General features: G+C 40.7%; 1 protein-coding gene and 1 long non-coding RNA gene across 4 annotated transcripts; both read right to left on the bottom strand.

The window, feature by feature from the left end:
- Window positions 1–786: 786 nt before the first annotated feature.
- Window positions 787–22,794, bottom strand: zgc:162200 (uncharacterized protein LOC558638 homolog). The gene is made up of 10 exons (XM_062999254.1): window positions 22,705–22,794; window positions 19,751–20,021; window positions 17,388–17,600; window positions 16,166–16,318; window positions 13,524–13,976; window positions 11,242–12,075; window positions 10,777–10,947; window positions 7,132–7,283; window positions 5,804–6,113; window positions 787–2,631 (listed from the first exon to the last, which is right to left on the bottom strand). The coding sequence occupies exons 2-10, from the start codon at window positions 19,967–19,969 to the stop codon at window positions 2,626–2,628; spliced, it is 2,511 nt and encodes an 836-aa protein (XP_062855324.1). The 5' UTR covers window positions 19,970–20,021; window positions 22,705–22,794; the 3' UTR covers window positions 787–2,625.
- A 1,488-nt stretch (window positions 22,795–24,282) lies between these two features.
- On the bottom strand, window positions 24,283–26,831 carry LOC134317870 (uncharacterized). 3 transcript variants are annotated; one of them, XR_010013292.1, is made up of 6 exons: window positions 26,748–26,831; window positions 26,272–26,319; window positions 25,761–25,844; window positions 25,640–25,662; window positions 25,505–25,542; window positions 24,283–25,389 (listed from the first exon to the last, which is right to left on the bottom strand). It is a non-coding gene; the product is annotated as an uncharacterized LOC134317870 (long non-coding RNA). The 3 variants fall into 3 exon arrangements; XR_010013291.1 differs by lacking the exon at window positions 25,505–25,542; XR_010013293.1 differs by lacking the exons at window positions 25,505–25,542; window positions 25,640–25,662.
- Window positions 26,832–27,463: the final 632 nt, after the last annotated feature.

The following is a 27,463-nucleotide window of genomic DNA, read 5'->3' as shown; positions in this document are numbered from 1 at the left end:
GGCTTTGTCTGCACTTGTAACAGTATGATTCCATAAATTAGTGCTTTGTATAAAACCCTGTATAGATCACCACCGTTAATCTGTCGACTTTTTCTTTGATCTACGTAGCAGCAGGATTTTTTTTTACCTCTGCATTACATTTACAGCTACTGACTTTATACAGAGGACGAATGGATTTTGTTGGTGTATCTTTAAAAGCCATTTACAGTTCATGACATAGGAAAAAGTTAAGGTTAAGACTGTTTACACCTGGTTTCGGGCATAACGAGTATTAGACTGCATACGGATATTCTGTACATGAAAATGCATCGTCAACTAAAAGATGCACTTTAATCAAATACAGGTGTAATCACTTCCACCTCCCAATTAAAACCCTTCATATCATAACCCACCCTTGGAATATTTAAGTGTATTTATTTTTTTTATATTATAATTCCAAAACTACTAGAATATTTGTCATTGTTTTGTTTCTTACCTGCGGCAATCAATGGTTTCTATAGACCTCTTTGTTGTACATAATTATGTTGAGTAATGGCTGTGAGCACGTGTGGCGTAATGATTAGAGCCACACTGCTAGTAACATACAGTACCTAGGTGCCAGGCTGGGCTCACAAATACCAAAGGTGAATGGCATTATTTGAATCTAGCCATTGGGAGGACACATATCAGTGCATGCTTGGTGCCAATCCCAAGCCCAGATAAATAGGAGGATTGTGTAGTGAAGGGCATCTGTGCCTGTGCTCGCTGTATCGACTCCTAACAGGAGCAGCTAGAAGGAATCATTCTTGTTGGGAAATAGCTGTTCTTAAGAAACAATAGAATATAAAATCATCAATGTCAATAAAAAAAAACTGCATCCGAGATGCAGTCCAGATACATGATGCCTGAAACCCAGGTGGAAAAAGAGTGTAAGACAGAATCTGACATAGGAAGCTCATGAAAAAAGTAGGGAATGTAACATGCTTCATTCTGTACATGCCGTATCTTTACACGAATACTGTAGGTAAGTCAGTCATTGCAGGTAGTTCAAAAAGAGGCTTCAGTATGCAACATCACACAATCATCTCAAAAACAAAACAAAAAAACAAAACAAAAATAATTATAAAATCTTAAGGTATAAATGCTTTAGGGACGGACTGACCAACTGGAAATAGACTATAAAGGTGCTAAAAGGTGCTACAACGTAAGACTTTGGAGCATAATTGTCAAATATATGTAGCTTTAATATCAGCTTCAGTTCCAAATACGTACCTTTGTAGTCAGAATGATGCATCAAATACTCTCATTTACAATAGCATTATCCGTTTAATTAGACACAGTAACCATGTGACAGTACTGTCCCATATCAATCATTACGACCTATTATGCCACTCATTAATAAGGCCATACTATTTGCTGCTTGCAGTTTGAGGTTATTATTCTAGAACAAACTATCGGACAGGAGATTTCTAGAGCCTGATGGGGTTCAGAAATTCCCCTTTAGAAAAGTCGACAGCCACATTGATTCAGAAAAGCAGTTGTAGCCTATCGGTTAAAGTACTGGACTAGACAAGCCGCTCAGGTGGCGCAGCGATAAAACACGCTAGCACACCAGAGCTGGGATTTCGTATACATCGTATCGAATCTCAGCTCTGCCATCCGGCTGGGCGGCTATATGAACAACATTTGGCTGTTGTTCATACAGAGAGTTAGGGAGCCAGATAGGGACCTCATAACTGATGCAATTACGACCTCTGCTGGCTGGTTGATGGCGTCTGCACAGAGTGGAGGAATAATGTTGATCAGGGCTGATTCGCATTTGAACTCGACTGGTGCAGGTGAAAAGATGCAGTCGGCTACTGCTCACGTATCGGAGGGGACGTGGGTCAGTTCGCTCTCCTCAATCAGGGGCGGGGGTCAGCACCAGTAGAGAGCAAGCATGATGCAATCAGGTAAAAACTGGATGCACTGTAAGTCGTTTTAGATAAAAGCGTCTGCTAAAATGTAAAATGTAACTGACTCTGGTGTAAAACCGGATTCAGATTTGTTGCTTTATAAATCTTTATTTCAGAAGCTTAGAAGCTTTATTTTTAGCTGCTACAGTCGTCCCTATAGCAATCAATACCCACCATCCCTGCTAACAGTAGATACACACAATAAAGAAAACATTTTTAAAACCAGTATTGGTCTCGGAGTGCGTCTGCAGTGCTACAATGACCGTGAGTCTGAGAGCAAGTTTCTTTACTCGCCTTCCTTCAGAAACCCCATCATGAAATGAGATGAGGCTTCATACAACTTCATACAGCTTTCAGTTCCTTAAAGCTGCACAACACTTGAGCCAAACGATCGAAAAGAAAAAGACAGCAAAAAAGAGAGAAACATTTAAAAACAAAAAAATAATAAATCAATGTGAGGTAGAGCACACGACAAAATAAAAAACAAACAAGAAGCAATGTTAAGACAATAAAAGGAAGGTAGATGAGAAGAACAGAGGAACAGAAGGAGGAAAGGAGAAGCCCAATGTGTTGTGGTGTGTAATGAAGTGGATGTCAAGTCAGGTCGGGTTGAGTCAGGAGAGTTAGGGGTGGTTCTGAGCTGGGCATGAACACCATCCACACACACTGGAGCAGGACAAGAGGAATGCGTTCACCGCTGCGAAAACAGGCCAAAACACACAGTCAGTCATATGATCGTGACACAATGGTACATAAGACATTTGGGGAATTAGGAGCGGGAAATGGATTCAGCTTTAGATTTGGATAAAAGGGCTATACAAACAATGTACAAGATGTGCAATAAAGCAGGTAATTAGAAAGACTACAGTAGCAGATGATCATGAAGGTGTCAAGGCACTGGGGTTTCTGAATATGAAGGAATTCAGAAGGATTGTTGAAGCAGTTGATGTACTGTGCCTATACATCATAATGAAATAAGTCCTGAACTAGTCCTAGAAGGATGGATCAGTATCGAATAAAAAAAACCTGCATCCTCGTATCCAATCCGCTGACATATTTTATGTTGTGAATGTTTGTAATATTGACCGTACGGTTTAAAGCATGTCACTGTCATGCAGTTGTGGTTTTGCCAGGATTTTAGAGCATGCTAGTACAAGCCTAATTTTTTCAGTCTTATATTATTAGGAAATTTGATGATTATTTCTGTATTATCTTGGGTTTGTTTGTTTGTTTATTAGGATTTTAACGTCATGTTTTCCACTTTTGGTTACATTCATGACAGGAAACGGTAGTTTATCTTCACACAAGGTTCTTCAGTTCACAAGGTTATATCGAACAGAGTCATGGACAATGTAGTATCTCCAATTAACTTCACTTGCATGTTTTTGGACTGTGGGAGGAAACCGGAGCTCACGGAGGGAACCCACGCAGACACGGGGAGAACATGCAAACTCCACACAGAAAGGACCCAGACCGCCCCACCTGGGGATCGAACCCAGGACCTTCTTGCTGTGAGGCGACAGTGCTACCCACTTAGCCACCGTGCCGCCCGTATTATCTTGGGTAAGAGAGGCCTAATTGTAATTATAATAACTGTGCAAAATCACTGCCCTCTATTACAGTTCAAATATAGAGACAGCAGGCTGAAGCTCTGGATGTTGTGTTTTACAAATCCTTCCAATGGCTTATATGGTTTGGACCACAACAGCAGCATTACAGCAGCAGTTGCATTTATTTATGTATTTATTAGGATTTTACCATCATGTTTTACACATTTTGGTTACATTAATGACTACACAGGTAATTACTGATTACACAAGATTTATCAGTTCAAGTTTAATGTCAAACACACAATCGTGGACAAATTCTTTTTAATCTCTAATTCACCTCCTTTGCATGTCTTTGGACAGTGGGAGGAAACCGGAGCTCCTGGAGGAAACATATGCAGACACGGGGAGAACATGCAAACTCCACACAGAAAGGACCTAGACCGCCCCACCTAAGGGTCGAACCCAGGACCTTCTTGCTGTGAGGCAACAAAGCTACCCACCGAGCCACTGTGCTGCCCTCAGCAAATGCTTAATTGTTTAGATCACAGAATTGTGAAGTGTGGTACCAAAACGTTACAGTGGAAAAAAAAAAAGAAAAAAAGAAATGCAACCATTAGATGGCACCAGATATTCACATTGCCAGTTAGTGGCCACAAATCTAACACTTTAATTTTTAAAAAACTTTTAGTGTTTATTAACTAACAGTTGGTGCAATCTGTTGTATTTTTGTCCTGTGCTTTATATCAATAGACATAAGTGTTGGGGGTATGTGTGCTGGCTAACAGTGAGAACCTTTACATGCAATCATTTAACGTTTGAGTGATTTAAATAGGCAGGAAATTGGAATTTCATCTCATTTAAGTCTGCCTGGCACATCAAGTGTTTAATGCATGTACTACCAATATCCTGATGAGCCTTTGTTTATTTTATACATGTGTAAAACAATAGAAGAATAGAAAAGTACTGACCTACCAGTACAGATCTACAGAGATTTAACTGAACACTATATATGTAAAAAATCTAAATACCCAGGTTTTTCAGCCAAGCATCTATATAAACTGTATAGTATCAGAGAATGCTAAGGTATGAATCTTAACATCTGTTAATGTTATAAATTAAAATGCCAAACAACTAAATTTCCCTTCAGTGATTGAGTTGAGCTATTTTAAGTGCTGTGTGAGCAATATGCTCGAGCAACGAATAATGTGACTGGCTGAACAGGTCACATTTCTTTCTGTTTTAAATGTACAATGGTGTTGAACAGGACGCTCCAATCAGTGGATAAACCAGAGCCTGCTTACATTATGGATCCGTCTGAAAACCTAGTGAGCTCTCTGCATAGACGCATTTTAAGGCATCCTATGTGCGCTCCCGAGAAGAAGGCTGTCCGAATTCTTAGATGCCTTAAAATGCTGCCTACTAAGGTGCTTTATTTCGAAGCGATAATCTGACTAAATAATGACTGAAAGGCTTCATCTGATCGAGTGATTAATCACTTAGGTTAGAATTTTTTTTGTCAATTTTTAAATAAAACCTTTTTTATTTACGTTTATACTGACGACTACTGGAGCGACTCTTTTGTTCTGAGCTTTGCCTGCTTGGTGCCGATCTGTGCAGATTTTCAGCACTATGCTGCTTTTTGCGCACATCCTGCTGCCTTCCAGTTACCTGGCCTGGACCAGAGAAAGCTTTCTCCGTGTTATTACAAGAGCTTGACCAATTGCTGCTCTTGGAAGCTGACTTTGTAGCAGAAGGTTTTTGCGTGGATTGTCCACTAGAGGAGGCTACACTCAAGCTTCTCTGAACTGGTAGCACTCTAGATGAGGTGCTGGGCACACTAGGAAACCGGTTTGCACCAGTCGCCTCGACGGAATGAGATTTAGAGACTTGCTTTTTGGGATCTACACTAGACTGTGAGTGAGATCTCTGATTTTTATCTTCTACTTTTAATCTGGAACGTCTGTCCGATCTGGTGCGGACAGCCGGACTGCATTTAGAAGCGAGATTCTCTACAGAGAGTGTTGAACTACTGGCCGGTAAAGATGCCCGACGCACTTTGATGAACGTGTTATCCCGACATGGCGCGGCCACTCGAACGTTTGTCGCCTGTGCGACTTTAGGCTGGTGTGAAACTACAGTGAAAGGCCCCAATCCGGCTTTCACGTCATCTAACGATCGTGACGATACTGATCCACGACTGCGAATGAACGTAGCATCGCGAGCGAGACAGGCGGAGACCAGGCTCTGCGTGGAGATGGATGGCAGAGCCTGAGAAGAGAAAGAGGAAGAGCATGAGGAAGAGGATGAAGCAGGTCTTACAGGGCTGCTGTGGAGGCTGCGAGTTAGGGCTCGTAGATGTCCGGCGGCACTCTGATTGGCCGGACTGCTTCTCATAGGGCTCCGAGGCGCTCTTCCTGATTTGGTGCCCAGCTGCTTAGCCCGGGAGCGGCGTGGGCTGCCTCCGTTGCTGTGAGTGTGCAGCGGGACCTCGAGGTCCTCCAGCCGCTGAGTCAGGGCCAGTTTCTGCTGGATGGCCATACGCAGGAGCGAGTTGAGAGTCTTCTTCTCATCCTCGGCAGCAGCCAGTTGTCTCTGCATCTCGTCCAGCTGAGTGACGTACTGGTCACATCTGAGAAAGGGCATAGAAATGGGTAGAGACCGTCATGTTTTACACACTTTGGTTACATTTATGACACAAGATTCATCAGTTCACTTGCACGTCCTTTCCCTGAGAGGAATCCAGAGCTTTTGGAGGAAACCCACATAGACACGGAAAGGACCACTTAACATGGGAATCAAACCCAGGACCTTCTTGCTGTGAGGCGACAGTGCTACCCACCAAGCCACTGTGCCACCCTGGCTCCCAAAAACTGGTGAAAACGTGGGCCGGCTCCACCAATGTTCAAAGAAGCACGAACGGAACCGGTTCACTGATGCTGGTCAAGAAAGCCTCAGTTGATGCTCCAGGTCAGGAGGTCAGGGCTCCGCACAGGTCACTGGAGTTTCTTTAAACCAAGTTTTTCATCATGTCTTTCTAAACCTAGCTTTGTGTAAAGGGGTACAGTAATGCTGGAACCAGAAAAAGCATTCCCTAAACTGTTGCTGCACAGTTGAAAGCATTCGATTACCTTTTTATAATGGATTTTTAAGCCTGTTAGCAATTACTATGGATAAAACTCATAAAATCAAAAATAAGAAGGGGTGTCCCAATACTTTTTTCCATAGAGTGTATGTACTATGTTTTTCTTTAGCATTGGTTTTCTATAATAAACTCGGTGTTGAATATCCTGGTACTTGTCAGCATTACGTCTTATCCTTAAATCTCAGTATTCTGCTCTGTCATGATCTTTAACACTGCAACGTGTCGTTTGCAATTAGTAACAAAGCAGCAGGCGGCCTCGAGCATGCCCAAAGTGGCAGATTGTGTGCATGCTAATCTGCACACGAGGAGAAACGGATACGACACGAGAGGTCAAGATCATAATCCAGTCATCTGTCTCGCCAGACAAACCCAGCTGGTCTAATCACTGCTGTTTTCACTTCCTCAGCCGACTTAAAACCTCATGTGCTCTCACTCAGCTTTTCCGGTCATGTGACAGTGTGTCTGAAAGCTTACGCTTCTTAATGAGTAAGAAAGTGGGACGTACCTGCTCGCGAACATGACCCGCAGTGAGGAGAAGGTTGCTGCGTCCTCCTTCAGTGCTTTGAGCTCGTTCCTCAGCTTCCGCATGGTCTCGGAGACCATGCTTTTCTCCGTCTCGTACTTGGTTTTTAGGTTGCTCAGAGCTAACTCGGCCGTCTGAAAACACACAGAACCAAAACATATTGATAATAGAAGACGAGCCGGTGTTTCAGACACTGAGCTGCTTCATCCAGGCATTTTGCACACAGTAAAAGACCATGTGTCTGTCCGAAAACCTAGTGAGCCCTCTACATAGATGCATTTTTTGTCATCCTACACTCACTCCTGAGAAGAAAACTGTCCGAATTCTAAGATACCTTAAAATGCTGCCTACTGAGGTGCCTTATTTCAAAGCGATAATCTGACTGAATAACGAGGGGGCATCCGATGCTTCCTTAGCAGTGAAGGCAATCCCAGCATTCAGTGCGGCACAACTTTTCTTACCATAATTAAATACGGCAGACAGATACAGAGCAATGAACGGAGTTCTTTTTAAATGTAAATAAATTACAAGTGTTATTTATTAGTAAATTCGAGCTTGTCAGTGACAGTTTAACCGTTTTCGGTACACGGAGGGAGACGTTAGCTGGCAGGCTAGCGGGTTGTGCCGCCTCAGTCCATTGGTTTGAATGGCCTGAGGCTAACTGTGTTAGCTTAGTAAGCAAAAACTGTGGTGATTGCCATAATTGCTGTCTAAGTAGTGTGTCTAAATAATCTGCCTCATAAGTCTGATGTTTTATTAGAATCCTCTCTACTCACTAGGTTTTCAAACAGACCCTATGTGTCACACAGTAACTAAAATGTGCCTAATTTTCATGAACAGGTGATTATGCTTTATTAATAAGCATTGTTATAAATATAATGACGGTAATCATGACTGGACTAGCTGTGAGTTGCCAGACCAGTGTAGAATTTCCTAATTAAAGGTGCACCAGGCAACATTGTTTAGTGTTACTATAACCGACGCATACATATCTGTATAACACAATAAAACAATCCTTTTCCATGGAAATCCTAGGCACAAAGCAGGACTACATTTTAGGCAGGGTACCAATCTGTCGCCGGCCTTCTGCAACCCTCCCCCCCCCTCAACCCCAGCTCAGACAAAGCCAATCATGTCCGTGTAGGCACCCGGCCAGTGAATAGAACCTGCTGAGATTCAAATCTAAGCACCGAGGGATTGCGTAATCGACCGATGTGCCACCCAGGCGCAGGTTTCTATTGTGGCACTTGATTGTTTTGTTTTATAAAACGGATAGTTCCGGTCCTAAAATCTGATTGGCTGAGCCGCGTTCGAAGCCGTTGTAAAATCCCCGATAAACGCACACCTATGACCACCTCACATCATTCCATATTAATACGCCACTGAATAGAAAAAATTAATGTTATTTTCGCCCTCATGTTGCCTAGCAACACTGTTAATCGAACTATTTTGCGTCGCGGAAGAATGCTTTATTGTAAGTTTATACACAATAAATACATTTATGAATTAAACATTGTTGTATTTATTATATTTTATGTTGACCGCCGTTTTATAAAAGCAATAAGCCACTCGAGACCGTGCATTACTGTTATGATTTTAGCACGGGGAAAGAAGTTTTAGGCACTCCGCTTCGCGTCGTGCCAAAAACGTCATCCCCGTGCTAAAATCACAGTAATGCACGGCCTCTCGTGGCTTATTGCTTTATTATAGATGTCAAGGACGCACCGTAGTGCGTCATGCGCTTCTATTGTTGCATGTTTACGGTTGTCAAACAATAAATCAAAGTGCTGACCACAAAGAGAATGTCTTTAAGAGAACAATGGCGAAAACCTGTAAAACGAGCCCATGCCGTGCTGAGTCTGCCCAAGGCAATGATTTTCTAAAAACCCCTATGCAGGAAGCAGAGTAAAGTAAATGTGTGCTGATGAATTACTTTCCATCAGCACACTGTGTTGTGGTCCAAACACATGGGTTATCATTACATCATACACCTGCTATATTGAGAGTCCACTCTGCCTGTATGTTTAAGCTCACATTTCATTTAATAAACTGTTTTAGGGGGGAAAACACAGTTTGGTCAGCATTCACTCCAAGCAAAAGCACAACCTTACCCCCATTGGACAAGTGGGGAAGTTGCATGTGGTTCAGTTAATGTTTACAGAAAACATTTGAATGTGTAAAAGTGACTTTGTTTAAGTTATGAGTGTTAATGTTTCCGTAAACATGATTGTCACTGACTGAATAGTTGCAGGAATAAGCAGATGTGCAGATGCTTTGAATAAAGTGGCTGTTAACTGTACGAGCCAACAACATGTACAAACAGTAGACTGCAAATGTCAAAGCACTCAGCTAACAAGTGTTTCATACTGAAGTGGATTTTTATTTTTCATTAACTGCTTTAACCATATACACCGATCAGCCATAACATTAAAACCACCTCCTTGTTTCTACACTCACTGTCCATTTTATCAGCTCCATTAACATATAGAAGCACTTTGTAGTTCTACAATTACTGACTGTAGTCCATCCATTTCTCTACATACTTTTTTAGCCTGCTTTCATGCTGTTCTTCAATGGTCAGGACCCCCACAGGACCACTACATGTAGGTATTATTTAGGTGGTGGATAATTCTCAGCACTGCAGTGACACAGTTTTTAAATACCGTGTCCACTCACTGTCCAGTCTATTAGACACTCCTACCTAGTTGGTCCACCTTGTAGATGTAAAGTCAGAGACGATCGCTCGTCTATTGCTGCTGTTTGAGTTGGTCATCTTCTAGACCATCATCAGTCGTCACAGGATGCTGCCTACAGGGCACTGTTGGCTAAATATTTTTGGTTGGTGGACTATTCTCAGTCCAGCAGTGACAGTGAGGTGTTTAAAAACTCCATTAGCATTGCTGTGTCTTATCCACTCATACCAGCACAACACACACTAACACACCACCACCATGTCAGTGTCACTGCAGTGCTGAGAATGATCCACCACCCAAATAATACCTGCGCTGTCGTGGTCCTGTGGGGGTCCTGACCATTGAAGAACAGCATGAAAGGGGGCTATTTAAGCATGCAGAGAAACAGATGGACTACAGTCTATATGGTAAGTGGAGCTGATAAGATGGACAGTGAGGAGGTGGTTTTAATGTTATGCCTGATCGGTGTATATGCACAAGTGTGGTCTTAATCCATATTGGAAAGATCCCAGCCAATTATGTGGACGCAGAGGGGGTATGTCAAAACACGGAGTGGCTGAATGTTCTAGGTTTACATTAAACTGTTAGGGTGGGCTGTGCTGCGTATTGTAGCTTCCATTTATTCGATCATTCAGTTTATGAGCGTTATTTAATGACCGACGTGAAATTCAGCATATTTTCCCGTGAATTTAGTAGGGACCTTTAAACTTCCCTACCAACTATGCTATACAACTTGAAAGACTCATCCGACACCTTGCTTACTTTATTTCGACTAGACCTGGATACAACAGCTAGTTTGGCTATTAATGGCTAGTGTGAAGACACACTGATCCTATCATGGTTGAAGATGTAAAGTACACACATGCTGTTATACCAAGGTATCTACCCGCTCCAATAAAAGCATCAAACCCAAACACAAGCAGATACCATTTACCTGCTTGTTTGCTTTCAGGACAGTCCTGAGTGTGGCGATCTGCTCCCTCTTGGTGCTTAGAAGAGACTTGAGCTTCAGCACCTCCTCGAGCAACGCCTCACGATCATTCTCAGTGCTGCTCGCTGCTGTGGAGGGGAAGGTGCCTCGCTGCCTGCACAGGTCCACGGCCACCTAAAAATGACCGAAAAACATGCTTCACATCAGGTAGCCTCATAAACAGTGTCAAAATGTTCGTTTTGAATAAAATGTTTCCAGTATTGTGGCAATTTTATCTTGCTGGATATGCAGAATAAAACAGATGGCTGATTCATTCTGCAAACTCCACACCGAAAGGACCCAGACTGCTTAACCTGGGAATCAAACTTATGACCTTCTTGCGCTACAACTAGGAGCTAAAAGAAGTGAAAATAGAAAGTCAGCCAAAACAAACCCCTAAGATAAATACAATTCCAAAAGACAACCTACCTGGAGGTGTTTAATCTGACAGCGAATAACAGCCACCAGGTTGCGGACAGTGGTGGGGTCCCTGAAGTCCAGCGTGGGTGATCCGGGACAGCTTCCGTTAGGAGAGGTATCTCCACCCCCTGCTGCGAGATCCAACTCCACACTGTGTGCTCCCTTCCCTAAAACTTCCCCGGACCTCCTCTGCTTCCGGAACGATCCATGGTGGCGCCTTCCGCTTCGCTCCCCGTCCCGAAAGTAGTCCAGCGTGACACGCCGTGGCGTAAGGTTGTTGGTCATGCAGATGTGATGGTAAAGGTTGGCCAGATCCTCGCTGAACGCTAGCAGCTCTTCCTGCGCGGCACTCAGGTGACCCTCCGAGTCATCGGCGACACGCCGCGTGGCTCCGATCTCGATTTCCAGCTGTCCGATGCGCTCCTGGTCGTGGCGGCTGGCGGCAATGCACTGGCGGATCTTATCAGCCAGCTCCTGTGCCTCAGCCCTCCAGCGGTCTTTCTCCTGCTGGTGGCGCTCCTCCAGAGCCCGGCAGAGCTCGCCCGCTTCCTTCAGCTCGTCACGCAGCTTCATGAGTTCAGCGTTGGCTGCCTTCATGCGCTTCTCCAGCACCGCTGCGCTCTTGGCGTCCAGCTCGTAGCGTTCTTCGTCCTCCTCGGGTTCGGTTTGTCCGTTCTGCTCCTGGATTTTGGTCCCAGATTGGGAGCAACCTTGAAGGACCTCCAGGCGCTGCGAGAGCTGCTCCACTTTCACCTTGTGTTCATCCAGCGCAGTGTTAGACTGAGCCAGAGCGTCCTGGAGCTCCTGGACTGTAGTAGTCAGTGTGGTCTTCTCCCTCTCCACCTGCAATGAAGAGATGATGTCATTATGTTGACCAGAATAAATGGTAGTGCACTCAGGTTGTGCAGCGGTAAAGTAGGTTAGCCCACTACTGCTGGGATTTGGGGATCCAGGGTTTGAATCTCAGTGGTGCTAATGGCCAGACGATGTCTGCAAGGACATGATTGGCTAATGTCTGAGTAGGGGGATAACCGAGACAGCCTTGCTGTTGGGCTCTCAGTCACGGTCCCAAGCCAGGATAAAAGAATAGGTGGGAACAATTTGAAAATAAAAATGTTGCCACCTTATTATACACTGTCGACTCACATTATTATGACCACTTCCTACTATTGACAGCTGTGGCAGCATTACGGTCTGGGGAATGTTTTCGTGGCATCCTCTGGGCCCATGCATCCATGTGGAAGGCACTTTCAACCGATTTGGGTATGAATCCATCCTTGCAGATCACGTACACCTATAAATGCTGATTGCCTTCCCTGAGCCTGATGAGATCTTCCATCAAGACAATGCGACATGCCACACGGCTAGAACTGTCCGACATTGGCTGGAAGAGCATGACCAAGACTTCCAAGTACTACCCCGGACCCGTAATTCCCCAGAGTTGAACCCAACTGACCTTCTGTGGGAACTCCTCGATCGTTCACTTTATGGATCCTCCCCCACGTACCCTCCAGCAGCTGTGGGACGCACTGCAGTCAGCATGGCTCCAGATACGTGTGACAACCTACCAGGACCTTACTGAGTAACTGGATATTAGCTGGTGGTCATAATAATGTGACTCCACAGTGTATTTACTGCCTGCGGTTAACAAGCACATACTACAGCACTAGTGGTGTTTGTTGGGTTAATCTGTGGTAGTGCATAATTTAGAGTAATGTAAATAATGAAACACATTTACTCTTCAACATCACTGGGGCTCAGGGTGACCTGTCAGGATGGGACAATTTGGGGCTATTTGTTACTATTTGAACAGAATGTATCTTGTACCTCAGTAACTAACTACGTAATCATTCTGTTAGTAGATCTAGACCTTTAAGGATTCTACAGCAGGGTAAACGTTCATTTACAAATGAATTCTCTAGTGTCTTGAGATTCTGAACAGGATGTGGCTTCAAGCAGGAAGCCGGTTTTAAGTCAAGAGCCAAGGGGTTTAAACAGAAACTAGTTAAAGACATGCAAATGTGCTTTAGTTTGATTGTAGATATGAGAAATTTGCTTAAACAGGCAATTTATGTATGTAACAGTTTACATTTGAGGGTGTGCATTATGTAAATACCAATATTTTGAACCTAAGCATGTTCATTTGTTTTAACTGAATCCCAACGGTGGACCATATCTGGCTAAAAACATCAAAGAAAAAATGTCATGTGCACCAACTTTGCTTGAGGAAAGTAAAAATAACAAAATGTTATAAAATGTTAGTGTGCCTGGATACTCTGCATAATAACCACCTGCATCAGCTGCTGTTTAAGCCTCTGAGTGTCGGAAAGATGAAGTTCACTAAGCAGGTCAGCCACCAGTCCGGGAGCCGGAGGCCGGAGGAACACGTCACTGGTCCTGGGAGTGGAGCAGCGCTGCTTCTCACTTCCCTTTGAGTGGTTGTAGCCACTGTCTTGTTCGTCCTTATCCCCGTGCTCCTTCTCCTCTCCCGCCCTCTCTCCGTCTGCGCTTTCATCCAGCTGCAGGTCCAGGTGCACCGAGTCGAAGGGGTTGACCGTATGAGCCGCGAGCTCCCGCTTCAGACTGTTCTTCTGCTCACGCTCATCCTTCAGGGCCTCCAGGGCCTCCTCCAGCTGCCGTTCTGCGATCTCGCGCAGTCGATCTGCCTCCTCCATTTGCGCCCGGAGAAGCTCCTGCTCCTCGTCCTTCTGCGACACGTCCACCTTCAAGGACTCGAACTCCACCTGGGAACAGAGACATTTTCCATTAGCTTAGTATGTTCTTATGATAATTGGTAACATCTAATAAGCAGCGGTAGTGGTAGCTCAGCAGTTAAGGTACTGGACTAGTGATCATAAGGTTGCCGGTTCAAACCCCACATCTGCCAGTTTTTTTTTTAATATAAATGTAAATTTATCTTGGAGGTAAAAGTACAGGAATAGTAACTAAGGGTCACTGGTTCAAACCCCACATCTGCCAGGTTGCCACTGTTGGGCCCTTGACCCTACATTGCTCAATTTGTCATCAGTGATATCTGTATGGATAAAAGCGTCTGCTAAACGCCATAAATGTAAATTTATCGTAGAGGTTAAAGTACATAAGAATTTAGCATAACTAACTACTGGTTAGCTAAATATGCATGGCTGAAGTATGCTAGTATGGTTTTTTTTTTTTATTGGCTAGGCTCATTAAGTCATTCCCTTTGATTTCCTTTTTAAAACACTTGGTCAATAAAATGTATGGCTATACTGAGAATCTAAAAGTCTGAATAAACTGGATTCTTATTGCACTCATGTAAATCCAGTGATTCTGAAGTAGAACAGATTTGTATGTGTAATGTTTTCTGTTCATTTTAATCAATACAACAAATAAAAATACCCCTTGGACTCTGTTACCTATTAAAAATTATTATGAAAATACCAACAGAGAAAACCCACCCAAACTAGGTTTCTCTCTTGCTTAGATACTAACTGCTACAATTAAGAATCCTGCATTTGTTATTAAAACAAAGAGCAATGTAGAGTAACTGGTTCAGTTAAGGGAGGGAATGAGCTCATTTCTATCAGACTGATTGTTTTTTCCGGTCTAACCAGTTCGAACGAGAGTACGATGCTAAGTGAGCTGCTAAGACGTGCTAATTAGCAGGAGTTTGTTTGTGAGATGGACATTAGAGAAATCTTTCTGCAGTCACAGATTCCACAATAGAAACATTTGTATTGCTCTAATTACAGCAAGCCAAACACACACACAGTTTCCCTCTCTGTCACACGACACCTCTCACCAAACCTTGTTAACAAAGGCTGATCTCATGTACCAAACACTACTGAAGTGCCTACACTAACACAGCAACTTCTCAGTTGTGTTGGATCAATAATCAATAACTGGATTTGGTTTGTACTTGTGACTGTGTGGAATGGTCTCCTAATTCCTTCCTAGTGAGCGTATGACCATCACTGCTGACTTGTCTGTGTATATTTGCAAACCCAGTTTACAATAAACTTATGGCATATTGTGAAATGACATTATTTATTGATTCATTAAGATTTTACTGTCATGTTTAACACACTTTGGGTACATTCATGACAGGACAGAGAGTTACTGGTTACACATGATTCATCAGTCCAAGTTTTTAATATCAAACACAGTCATGTGAAATCCACGCAGACATGGGGAGAACATGCAAACTCCACACAGAAGGGGAATCGAACCAAGGACCTTCTTGCTGTGAGGCGACAGTGCTACCCACCAAGCCACTGTGCCGCCGTAAAATGAAATAAAAAGGAAAAATGTGATTAATTAACTAACAAACATATAAAGAATTCCAATGTTTTCACTTACAATTTAAAATGTATATTAAAAGTATAAACAAATAGTATAAAAAAAATGATGCCTGCAACACACAAGGCATGCTAACACTGTGTTATATCACCGTTCCTATTAGTTTCACTTTTAATCATTCACAAACTGAACATATGAATTCTTGTGCTTTTGCAAGTGGAATGTTTGCTTCATACAAGTCTTGAGCTGCTCAACAGTCTGTGGTCACTGTTGTCTTATTCTCCTCTTTATCCTGCACCATATATTTTCAATACTAGACAGATCTGGACTGCAGGCAGTTCAGTCAAGCACACACACTCAACAAAAGGTGAGCCAAAAATCTAAAGAGAATGAACAATTGTTTGTATTCTACAAAAATGTCATAACTTGGGGAAATGCGTTTTTTGTAAAAACACCTTTTGTTTGCCGTTTGACTGCACCCCCAAAAAGTCTCAATAACCAATGAGAACACAATATCACACACAGTGATTTCTTTCTCCATTTCCAAACATACCAATCAGGTTTACCGTCAGCACTCTGGAATTTCACACATTAAGCAACAGCTGTTAACAACTGCATATCAAAGGAAGCACCTCGAACAGAAACCATCACCCACCTGGTTCTCTTTAAGTACAGAGATCTGTTTCTGTAAGGAAATGTTCTCTTCCTCCAGATCACTGTTATCCTGAAGATGCTGCAGCTCCCGGACCTTAAACTCTTTCAGTTCATCCCTCACTCGAGCCTTCTCAGCCTCCAAACCCTCACACTCCTACGGGTGAACGGAGCAAAAGAAAAGATCAGATTAATATTGAAGATGTTGTACCTGCAAAACGTCAGTGCTTTATCTACCAAAATCCAAAAAAAATTTGTAATCCCAGTGTTAATTTCCATGATTTTTGATCAATTTAAAATATTTTTTTAATATTTGAAAGATAAAAGGCTTGGGTGATCTGAAAGTAAAAGCAGGCTAAATCTGTTCTAAAATGAATTACATCTGATCAATCCCATATGTCTAATCTTATGAAACATCAGCCTCACCCAGGCTGTGGGTGGGTAATACTATACGTTTATGTTATCTGTATTTCTATTACACATTTTACTATACAGTATTTACTATATATTTGTGTATTTATTGATTTACTTGCAATTTCTATTGACTTACGCTATGCCTTACTCTTACGGGTTAAAATATATGAACTTTTAAAACATTAAAAAAATCAACTAACTTGTACAGCATTATAAAAGTAGATTTTCAAATTCCTGCTTTCAGTTTTTATTTGCATTTCACATACTGTACCAACTTCTCCGCAAACAAGTTTTGCATTAGATGTTCTTGTTAGCATCTTACTGATAAACAACATACATAATATCAATTTCTTCTTCCATGTAAAATATTTAAACCTTTAAAGCTGTGTATGCTGGTACACATACAGAGTGGGATAGTGGGACCAACACCATCTGTGCGATGAAACACTGTGCTTTTAGCACTGGCCGGTCAGTCTGAGTGACCTTGATCTTTCATTAGAGCTGTAACTGGAGGCAGGTCTCGTCTTGAATTACAGTCCCGGCATCAGATGCAGCTCGTGATACGATCTCATGTTGTATTCCCAGTATACGGTGTATTAAGAATTAGTCTTTTTTAAAAAGCCATTTTAGGAAATCTTCATGCTTCTTGACATATCTGCCTGACTCAGCGTTTCACAGCGTTTACCAGCCTGAATAATTTTATACACTTAGTTATCGGTCTGATGTACGATATTCGTCATTCCATACTTGAATGAATATGATACAACAAATGCAGTGATTTATGTCTGTAGGATCAGACGTGTGTGTTATACCTTTTTCAGCTGAGTTGTATAAACACACTGCCTTTCGTTTTCTGCTGAGCTATTGGCCAGCGCCAGGCGGGCCTGCTTTAGCTCAGCCTGTAGCTCCTCCAACTTTGTTGCCATGGCAGCCTCCTTACTGGCAGTCTCCTCTAACAGACACTCCTCTCGACACTGCCCATCTACTGCAGCACGCTTCTTGCTGGTCACTGTGTCTGCAAAGGCCTACACACATACACACACACACACACACACGTGCACACACTGCATTATAGCCCTGATTAATTATCAATACATATTTCACTAGTTTAAAAGAACTCGACATAACATCAAATGTTCAACTGCAAACACATTTAACATTCGAATCAGGGGCATTACAATGTGACATTTAATAGAATGATATCTCTCAAACTCAAAGAAATATGTCTTGACTGCCTGTACTTGTTAGAAGAAAGTGTTTACATGGCCACCAAATAAACAAAACTGTATATTCTGAGTTATTGGGGCGAGAAGAGTCTCGATTCCCACATAAACAATGCCACTAGTGTGCCGTCACATTCCCAATCTACCGACAACCAAGAAATCCCAGTCTCATGGCCCACATCCAGCAACGAGGCGCCTTCTGCACTTCAAACATTATAAACCTTGTCCAGAAACTTGACAGAAAGGATTTTAGAGAGTTGCCCCTAGAATTTATATCACAAGCTTTAAAAGGAGAGAATGTTGGGTTGGTGTCTAAAACCTCTAAACATTTAGAGTTTATCGACTTGACGTTGTTAAACACAGCTGCTCTTCCAGCAGGGAGCTTCTGATAACATTTTTTTTATTTTCAGACCAATTCTGGAATTCAAATGCCAGTATTATTGAGTTCACTCACACCAATGCTCCAATACTAACACATTAACAGACTAACTCAGCATCTGATTGCTGATGTTAAACTTCATGAAACACCTAAATGTATAAAACAATTAAGTGGAGCAGCTAAAAAACACATTCTACAGTCAAAATTATGTCATCATCCACTCTAATTATTGAGTTTAGGTATTTCAGCCACACCTATTACTAATAGAAACACAAACACCGATCAGCCATAACATTAAAACCACCTCCTTGTTTCTACTACACTGTCTACACTGTCCATTTCATCAGCTCCACTTACCATATAGAAGCACTTTGTAGTTCTACAATTACTGACTGTAGTCCATCTGTTTCTCTGCATGCTTTGTTAGCTCCCTTTCATAGCCCCTTTTCATGGTGGATCATTCTCAGCACTGCAGTGACACTGACATGGTGGTGGTGTGTTAGTGTGTGTTGTGCTGGTATGAGTGGATAAGACACAGCAGCGCTGATGGAGTTTTTTTAAACACCTCACTGTCACTGCTGTACTGAAAATAGTCCACCAACTAAAAATATTTAGCCAACACCACCCTGTAGACCACTGATGAAGGTCTAGAAGATGACCAACTCAAACAGCAGCAATAGATGAGCGATCGTCTCTGACTTTACATCTACAAGGTGGACCAACTAGGTAGGAGTGTCTAATACAGTGTCTAATGTCAGTGTCACTGCAGTGCTGAGAATCATTCAGCACCTAAATAATATCTGCTCTGTGGTGGTCCTGATCATTGAAGAACAGGGTGAAAGCAGGCTAAAACGGCATGTATATAAACAGATGGACTACAGACAGTAATTGTAGAACTTCAAAGTGCTTCTATATGGTAAGTGGAGCTGATAAAATGGACAGTGAGTGCAGAAACAAGGAGGTGGTTTTAATGTTATGGCTGATCAGTGTAATTAACAAGCTTCCAGCTTTGTGGAAAAGCAAGGCCCATATAAAACTTGAGGTTGATACGAAGAAACTAAGAGGACCTAACCTTAACACCATTAACCCCCTTTTGGTTAATAGGAACTTGGATTTGTCTAATTTCTATGACAGAAGAAACTATAATCTGGTTTTGCAGGCATCATGTAGGTCTTAAAATTAGCTTAAGCTAACTTGGCCCCAATTAACAATAAAAAATGACCTAAAATACTTGTTTGAATCCATCTAATTCAGCCTCTGTCCTGACTGTAAACAATGTTGCTGCATCTTTAATGTGTAATTTGTAGCAGGGTTAAATAATATTGTGTGAATTCCCAGACAGTTGCCCCAAATCAAATCTGTCACACTATTTAATTATGGACCTTGTGTACAGGGGCGCAACCTTTGGAAACTTTCTTACAAGGCTGAGAAGTCATTTTTGCTGGCCTTTTTAAGGATTTAGGTTGACTTTACATTAAAAATGGCAAAAAAAACACAACGTCACTTTCTTTGAATGGCACTTGTCTGGGAAAACGTGTTCCTATGCCCCACACTTTTGGGGAAGAGAACTGACCTCTTTAAGCTGCTGTAGCTCATGCTTGATCGCCTCATGTTCCTCCTCCAGCTGTGTGTTTTTGATCTTGAGGGCGGTGCTTTCATCCAGAACTGCCAGGCCGTAACGTGCCGCCTGCAGCTTCTCCTCGTTGGCTTCCTGGAGCTCAGCGGTGAGTCGCTCCACTTCAGCCCTGAGGCTCAGATCCTCATTTGTCTCCATCTCCTCCTCCTCCAGCATCCTTTTCACACGTCACTCTGGGACACTAGACTAAATCCTATTCCCACATGGCCTGCCACAAAAGAAAGGGGTTACTTTAAGCCTTGATTGCATATACAAAGCAGGCACGGTAATTAGCATTGCCAGATGTAATGTATAGTGTGTTACAATTCTATAAAGCAAGTTCTGAAAGACGTATTAGGTCTTTTACTAGCCAGTTTAGTAGAATGAATCTGAACTGGACTGCTGAATCACTTGAGGCCATATTAGCACATGATGCAACCCAACAGGCTTTTAAAGGACAAAATTGGATTTAGTTTAGCAGCTTAGAAGACTTTCAGTCACTTTCACTTGCACATTCTTAATGGACAGCCAAACAAGCAGTCAGAAGGCTGTTATAACTGCATATCATATTAACTGAAAGTTGTTAATGATAAGAAAATCTTATTTTTAAAGTGTGTGGGTGGTCAAATAAACAAATAAGGTAAAAACATTGCTTGGGCTTGTTCTTTTAGCCTACGGTGTCATGGGCTTTGGGTTTTCGTCTTAATCTTCTCAAATAAACCAACGTCTTGTATAGTTTTTGAAGGGTGCAGTCAGATTAGCTGTATGGTCAATAATTGTCAATGACAAGAAATTTGTTGTTAGCACATTTTGATCCAACAGATTCTTATACTGTTAGAAAATTTACAATTAACTTATGAAACAAAACTTATGTGTTCTGATCATTCAGATGCAGAAATCACTAAAATCTCAGATCTACCATGACACACAATTGTATGTAAACTTTTGAACTTAACTTTTTCTACAAACAATGCGTTTCCCTGCCATCAGTAAGCTGTACTGGCACATATACACTGATCAGCCATAACATTAAAACCACCTCCTTGTTTCTACACTCACTGTCCATTTTATCAGCTCCACTTACCATATGAAAGCACTTTGTAGTTTGACAATTACTGACTGTAGTCCATTTGTTTCTCTACATACCTTTTTAACCTGCTTTCACCCTGTTCTTAAATGGTCAGGACCCCCACAGAACAGCTATTATTTAGGTGGTGGATCATTCTCAGCACTGCAGTGACACTGACATGATGGTGGTGTGTTAGTGTGTGTCGTGCTGGTATGAGTGGATCACACACAGCAGCGTTGCTGGAGTTTTTAAATACCATGTCCACTCACTGTCCACTATATTAGACACTCCTAAGTAGTTGGTTCACCTTGTAGATGTAAAGTCAGAGACGATCGCTCATCTATTGCTGCTGTTTGAGTTGCTCATCTTCTAGACCTTCATCAGTGGTCACAGGACGCTGCCTACAGGGCGCTGTTGGCTGGATGTTTTTGGTTGGTGGACTATTCTCAGTCCAGCAGGGGCAATGAGATGTTTAAATGTCCAGCAGCATTGCTGTGTCTGATCCACTCATACCAGCACACCACACACCACCATGTCAGTGTCACTGCAGTGCTGAGAATGATCCACCACCTAAATAATACCTACACTGTGGGGGTCCTGACCATTGAAGAACAGCATGAAAGGGGGCTAACAAAGCATGCAGAGAAACAGTTAAACTACAGTCAGTAATTGTAGAACTACAAAGTGCTGCTATATGGTAAGTGAAGCAGATAAAATGGACAATGTGTGTAGAAACAAGCAGGTGTATTTTGCACAATTAGTTACCAACACAGTTCATTTACAGGTTACATTATCACCACAAATATTGAAATCACTCGTTTAAGCAAACAGATGGTATCAGTAGGAAACAGGATCGATAGTGATCAATAATTCAGGTTTGATTCGCCCATCCCTAGAGACTATAGCACCCACACATACTCACTTCTAATGAAGTATATATAATAAATATCTTTTTACAATTACACATTGGCTCATCTATTTAATGTATCAATATAATTGTTGATATTTTCAGCAAAAACTTTGTAGTTTTGGCAAACCTCGGCACCTTCATGTTGGCTATTTTATGTAGCTTAGCCACGAACCTAATCACATTATCATTATTTCTATTTGGTAGTGGCTAGCAGGCTAAGGTGAAATTAGCTTGTCTCAACAAGATGAAAGGAGCCGACCTTCACACGATGCGTCGCACCACCATACTACCATACTCATTACTATTACAATATAGTACACCAACAATTCTGTCAGTCCTATTTTGACATGGCATTTAGTACGAGTTTATACAGTCGTGAATGCGGTCAAGCATGTTCGCAGTCAAGCGCTATTCTATGGCAGAAATTTTGGAGTCGACACCGCCTCTGATTCAGTGTCGTGTATCGATTCTGAGTCAATTTTAAACACTATTCAAGATGTTGCCAAATACAAAAACAATAGCAAATTGCACAAAATTACTACATTAAATATAAAACTGCTATATATGAACGGAATACACTATATTCAGTTAATATTGTAATAAAGTACAAAACATCTTGTGAGCCGACTCTCACTTCCCGATGCCTAGAATCAGAAAATCGATTCTTTTTGGGAGTGACTCCAGGACACTAACCTGCTAGCGGTATCCGGCCATTTAGGTTTTAATTAACGCAATAAACGCCATTATCAAGTGCCACGAACACACTGTATACTAATGCACCAGATATCTACTGGTTAAATAAAATAAAAAAACACAAACACTTATCTACAACTCATCAGAAGTAGCGGATGGCACTGACGGCACCGAAGCTAATTAGCTAAGCTATCTAATTATTTATCATAGTAACATTACAAGCGTTAACCGGCTTCTTACCTCTCCTAAATGTGTCCGAATATATTGCGAGGTGATTTAAGGCTTCTTTCTCGGATAAAATCACACAGTACTTTCCACAGACTAGCTTCTTAGCGCCAGCTTTGTGTTACAGAGAATGAAATGTAGCATTGGATGCTGCCTCCTCCTTAGCGCGCTAAACTGCGGTTCAATACTGCATGACCGGCTTTTCCCTCACTGCCTCCCTGACAACGTCACAGGCCAAATTCAATCCCACTGGACACAAAGTGCACTAGGTAGCACAGATAACCAATTGTTTTCTGCCCTACGTAGTGCACTAGTATAGGAAACAAGGAGTTTGAATTGAACCAAAATGTATCAGTTCTACACTGAAAAAAAAAATCCATTGAATTTACTTAATTTTAATGTGTACATCGGTCCCACATGATCAAATTGTGGCCAACTGATATTATTTTTTCTTGTCAAGGTAAAATATTTAATTCACATTCAAACTAGTAAATTGAATCATGTTGATACAAAACAGAAATTCTCATTACTGTTAAATAAATGTATTGTGTTATGTTAAATCAATTTAATCATGTAATGTTAATCAATTTATTCATGTAATGTTAAATCAATTTAATCATGTAATGTTAATCAATTTCATCAGGTAATGTTAAATCAATTTAATAATGTAATGTTAATCAATTTATTCAGGTAATGTTAAATCAATTTAATCATGTAATGTTAATCAATTTCATCAGGTAATTTTAAATCAATTTAATAATGTAATGTTAATCAATTTCATCAAATAACATTAAATCAATTTCATCATGTTAAGGGTACATGATTTTAACTGTAACGGCAGCTATATTTTTATTGTGGAATTTGAGTTAATTTTAATTAAGCAAGTTAACTGTTCAGATCTTACAGTGGTACTAAGGACCTATTGAAATTGCTTCATTTAAATAAATCACAAACATCCATATGTTAGTTGTATGCAAATACAAAACCATGAATGGAAACATATGACAAAGAAAAGGCAGAGTCAGAATTCTGTACTAAAATTGCTTTAGTGAGTTGTTTTATTTTTTTTAAGCTTCACAGAGAACAAAATTTTGCCAACAGACTCATTTTAGTTCCTATAAACTGATTTAACTTTTAAATATATACTATACTATAAAAATACTATTTAATACTGTAAACCCTGTTTAAGCAACAGATTATTCAAACACATGCAAACCACCATAGTGGTTTTAAAAAAAAAGTGCAATGTATTCACAATACACAAGACTTGCACTGACTATTTTCACACTAAATAAATGCAATACATGGTACTCATACATAATCCAAGTGCATTTTTTTATGCATTTTTAATTAGAGCTAGAGTGTACATCCAACCTCAAAGTGCTGAAAACATTTTAACAGTATAAACTATATATGTACTTCTATACACTGATCAGACATACCATTAAACCCACCCACCTTGTTTCTACACTCACTGTCCATTTTATCAGCTCCACTTAACATATAGAAGCACTTTGTAGTTCTACAATTACTGACTGTAGTCCATCTGTTTCACTACATGCCTTTTTAGCCTCCTTTCACCCTATTCTGCAAGTCAGGACCCCCACAGAGCAGGTATTATTTAGGTGGTGGATCATTCTCAGCACTGCAGTGACACCGACATGGTGGTGGTGTGTTATTGTGTGTTGTGTTGGTATGAGTGTATCAGATACAGCAGTGCTGCTGGAGTTTTTAAACACAGTGTCCACTTACTGTCCACTCTTATTAGACACTCCTACCTAGTCGGTCCACCTTGTAGATGTAAAGTCAGAGACAATCGCTCATCTATTGCTGCTGTTTGAGTCGCTCATCTTCTAGACCTTCATCAGTGGTCACAGGATGCTGCCCACAGGGCACTGTTGTCTGGATGTTTTTGGTTGGTGGACAATTATCAGTCCAGCAGTGACAGTGAATTGTTTAAAAACCCCATTAGTGCTGCTGTGTCTGATTCACTCATACCAGCACAACCACCACCATGTCAGTCACTGAAGTGCTGAGAATGATCCCCCACCCAAATAATACCTGCTCTGTGGGGGTCCTGACCATTGAAGAACAGTGTGAAAGGGGGCTAACAAAGCATGAAGAGAACAGATGGACTACAGTCAGTAATTGTAAAACTACAAAGTGCTTCTATATGGTAAGTGGAGCTGATAAAATAGACAATGAGTCTAGAAACAAGAAGGTGCATGCAAGTCTGCATATACAACCCCAAATCAGATAAAGTTGTGGAGAATGCTAATAAAAAAAAACAGTTTTCTCAGCTTTGTATGGTAGTTAGATAGTTTATGACAATTTAGGCACATGAAAAAAAGCAGGTCAAGTAGATAGTGCACTTGAACAGTCACTTGATGACATATCTGTATCAGAACCAGCTGACAGGGAAGAAGAGTCACTTACAGAGGAAAGACTGAAAGCTTGGGGATTTAAGACTGGACCACTAACTACAGAACTTTCATAATCTTACTGCATAGTCCTCTACTTCTGAAAAAACTCATTTCCAAACATGGAATCCAGGTACTAAAGTCTAAACCTTTCAGCAAGTCCACACCATAAGATCAATAGATGCAGGGAGTCCTTGGGAGAGAGTTAACCTCTGAGCGCTGGCATCAGGCAAGATAACCTTAGGGATTAAAGAAGTCACCATCTTCAAAGCTGTTTACTCTGCACAAAAACAAAAAAAAATAAATTCAGGAAAACAAAAATAATATTTAAATCCCTTAAAAAACATTAATACAAAATGTTAACTACATTTCAGGCTGATATTTGGCCAAATCACCTTTTCCCAAATTAAACCACAAGTGAAAAGGTCAGCATCTGGTGAATAGCATAGATCAGTGTCAATTTTTTAAAATTAAATTAATAAATTATAATAACTTATAAATTAGACATAACGACAAGTCCTAATACATACCTATAATGTTAATGACCTGCAGACTCCATGAAATAGAATAATGAAAGAGTAGGTTAGCATAAGTATTTTAATGTATAACTAATTATCTGAGATAAACAGCACATTTACTTTCTTAGCTCACCTTTTATATCAATGTGCCTTTTCAAAGTCAACATGCAAGCTGATCCAATCTTGTAGTGGATAAGTATCAAGGAGTTCACCAGCCCTATAAGAGAGACCTATTTGAAACAGTTTCTGTGCACCCCTTGCAACGCCACATTCCCACCACTAAACCCTGTAACAAACACCAAAATAATCAGTAGGCACATAATTAAACCTCCAATGTGCCCCAAACACACACAACATATAAAAATATACACAAAATGACTGCACCTCATAATATATTATGGAAATCTGCTATAACCTCCACATCAACTGTCCCTAAAAAGTAACACTAACTAGACTAACTCAAAACAACTAAATGAGTTATTATTATTATTGATTTCAGGTGTTTGTTAAAGTCTTGTTTGGAATGGCAGTGTGCAAATATATATATATATATATATATATATATATAAAACTTATGGGTGGATCTTAAAGCCTCACAAAACACAGCTTTATGAATTTAGAGGCAGGACAAAGACAGCACTTACCAGAACAATGCCTTTTAGTGCGTGTGCGTTGCGAAAAGAATGAGGAACCTAAGAAAAGATATTTTAATCAATAAGGTAAACTCAGTACATGCCCTCAGTTAATTAAAAGACCACAAACAAATAAAGATGCAACAGACTTATTTTCTGTAATAGCTTACAATGTTAGACATAACGGCAATATTTAAACAAAACTTAGACTCAACTTATATTATAGGCTAATTGTGTAATATTTTTGTAAGCAAAATCCTCTAAACGATGCATAAAGTACAGAGCCACAATATTACCATACAGCCGTTTATAAAATATGGGATTTTTTCCCGTTATAATGCTGATTGACGGTTTAGCTGTGAGTAGGCCTACACTGAAGCACTGTTCTCATCTAAGAAACGTTCATATTTAACCAGCGAATGTTAATGTTGGTTATACTAGTGGGAATGTTGCCTACTCGAACACGAACATAAATTAATTTGACTTACTTTTTCGATTAGTGTTGATGACAACGTGTCGCCACCTAATCATTCACAGTTCTGGCGGTAAACGACTTGTTATTTGACGAAAGTTAAAATCCAGTTAATTTGTGCAATACCGCCACTTTCTGCTCCGGAGTGCAGAATGACACTGACCGGCGTCTTCAAACATATTTAGTTCCGGTTGTGTCCAAACGCAAATAAATTGATTTCACTTTTCAATGTAATTATTTAAACCATCGTGAAATAAATGTCTACATTTAGTATTCACCATAATATGTAGTCTATGTGATTAAATCATGTTCACCAAACGGAATATTATCTAATTGTTGCATGTACGTGTTTTATTATTTTAAATTTAAAAACCTTCTCTTTTTCAGTTATAACTGGACCTACGGTTTAAATTTAAATTACACAATGTTACAACAGGACTTAAGACGCGACTGAAATGGTTTAAAATGAAGTTTTATATCGAATACTAAGTCCAAACTAAAAACGTAATGCTGTTATTCATTTAAAATGACCAGAATCACTTACCAAAAAGACCGACATCACATGAAACTAAATTTTAAAAATATAATATATTTTGAAAATACACATGAAAATATTTTGAATAAAACAGCTATTACAGCTCAAAATGTAACAAAATGATAAAACTAAATACTCACCGGTATGATTTCTGAAGAGGAAAAATGGCGCTGCTGAAGTGGAAAAAGTTCAGACAG

The sequence above is a fragment of the Trichomycterus rosablanca genome, chromosome 7 (assembly GCF_030014385.1).
Source record: "Trichomycterus rosablanca isolate fTriRos1 chromosome 7, fTriRos1.hap1, whole genome shotgun sequence".
In the NCBI taxonomy this organism is placed as follows: domain Eukaryota; kingdom Metazoa; phylum Chordata; class Actinopteri; order Siluriformes; family Trichomycteridae; genus Trichomycterus; species Trichomycterus rosablanca.
This window is presented reverse-complemented; position numbering and strand designations above follow the sequence as displayed.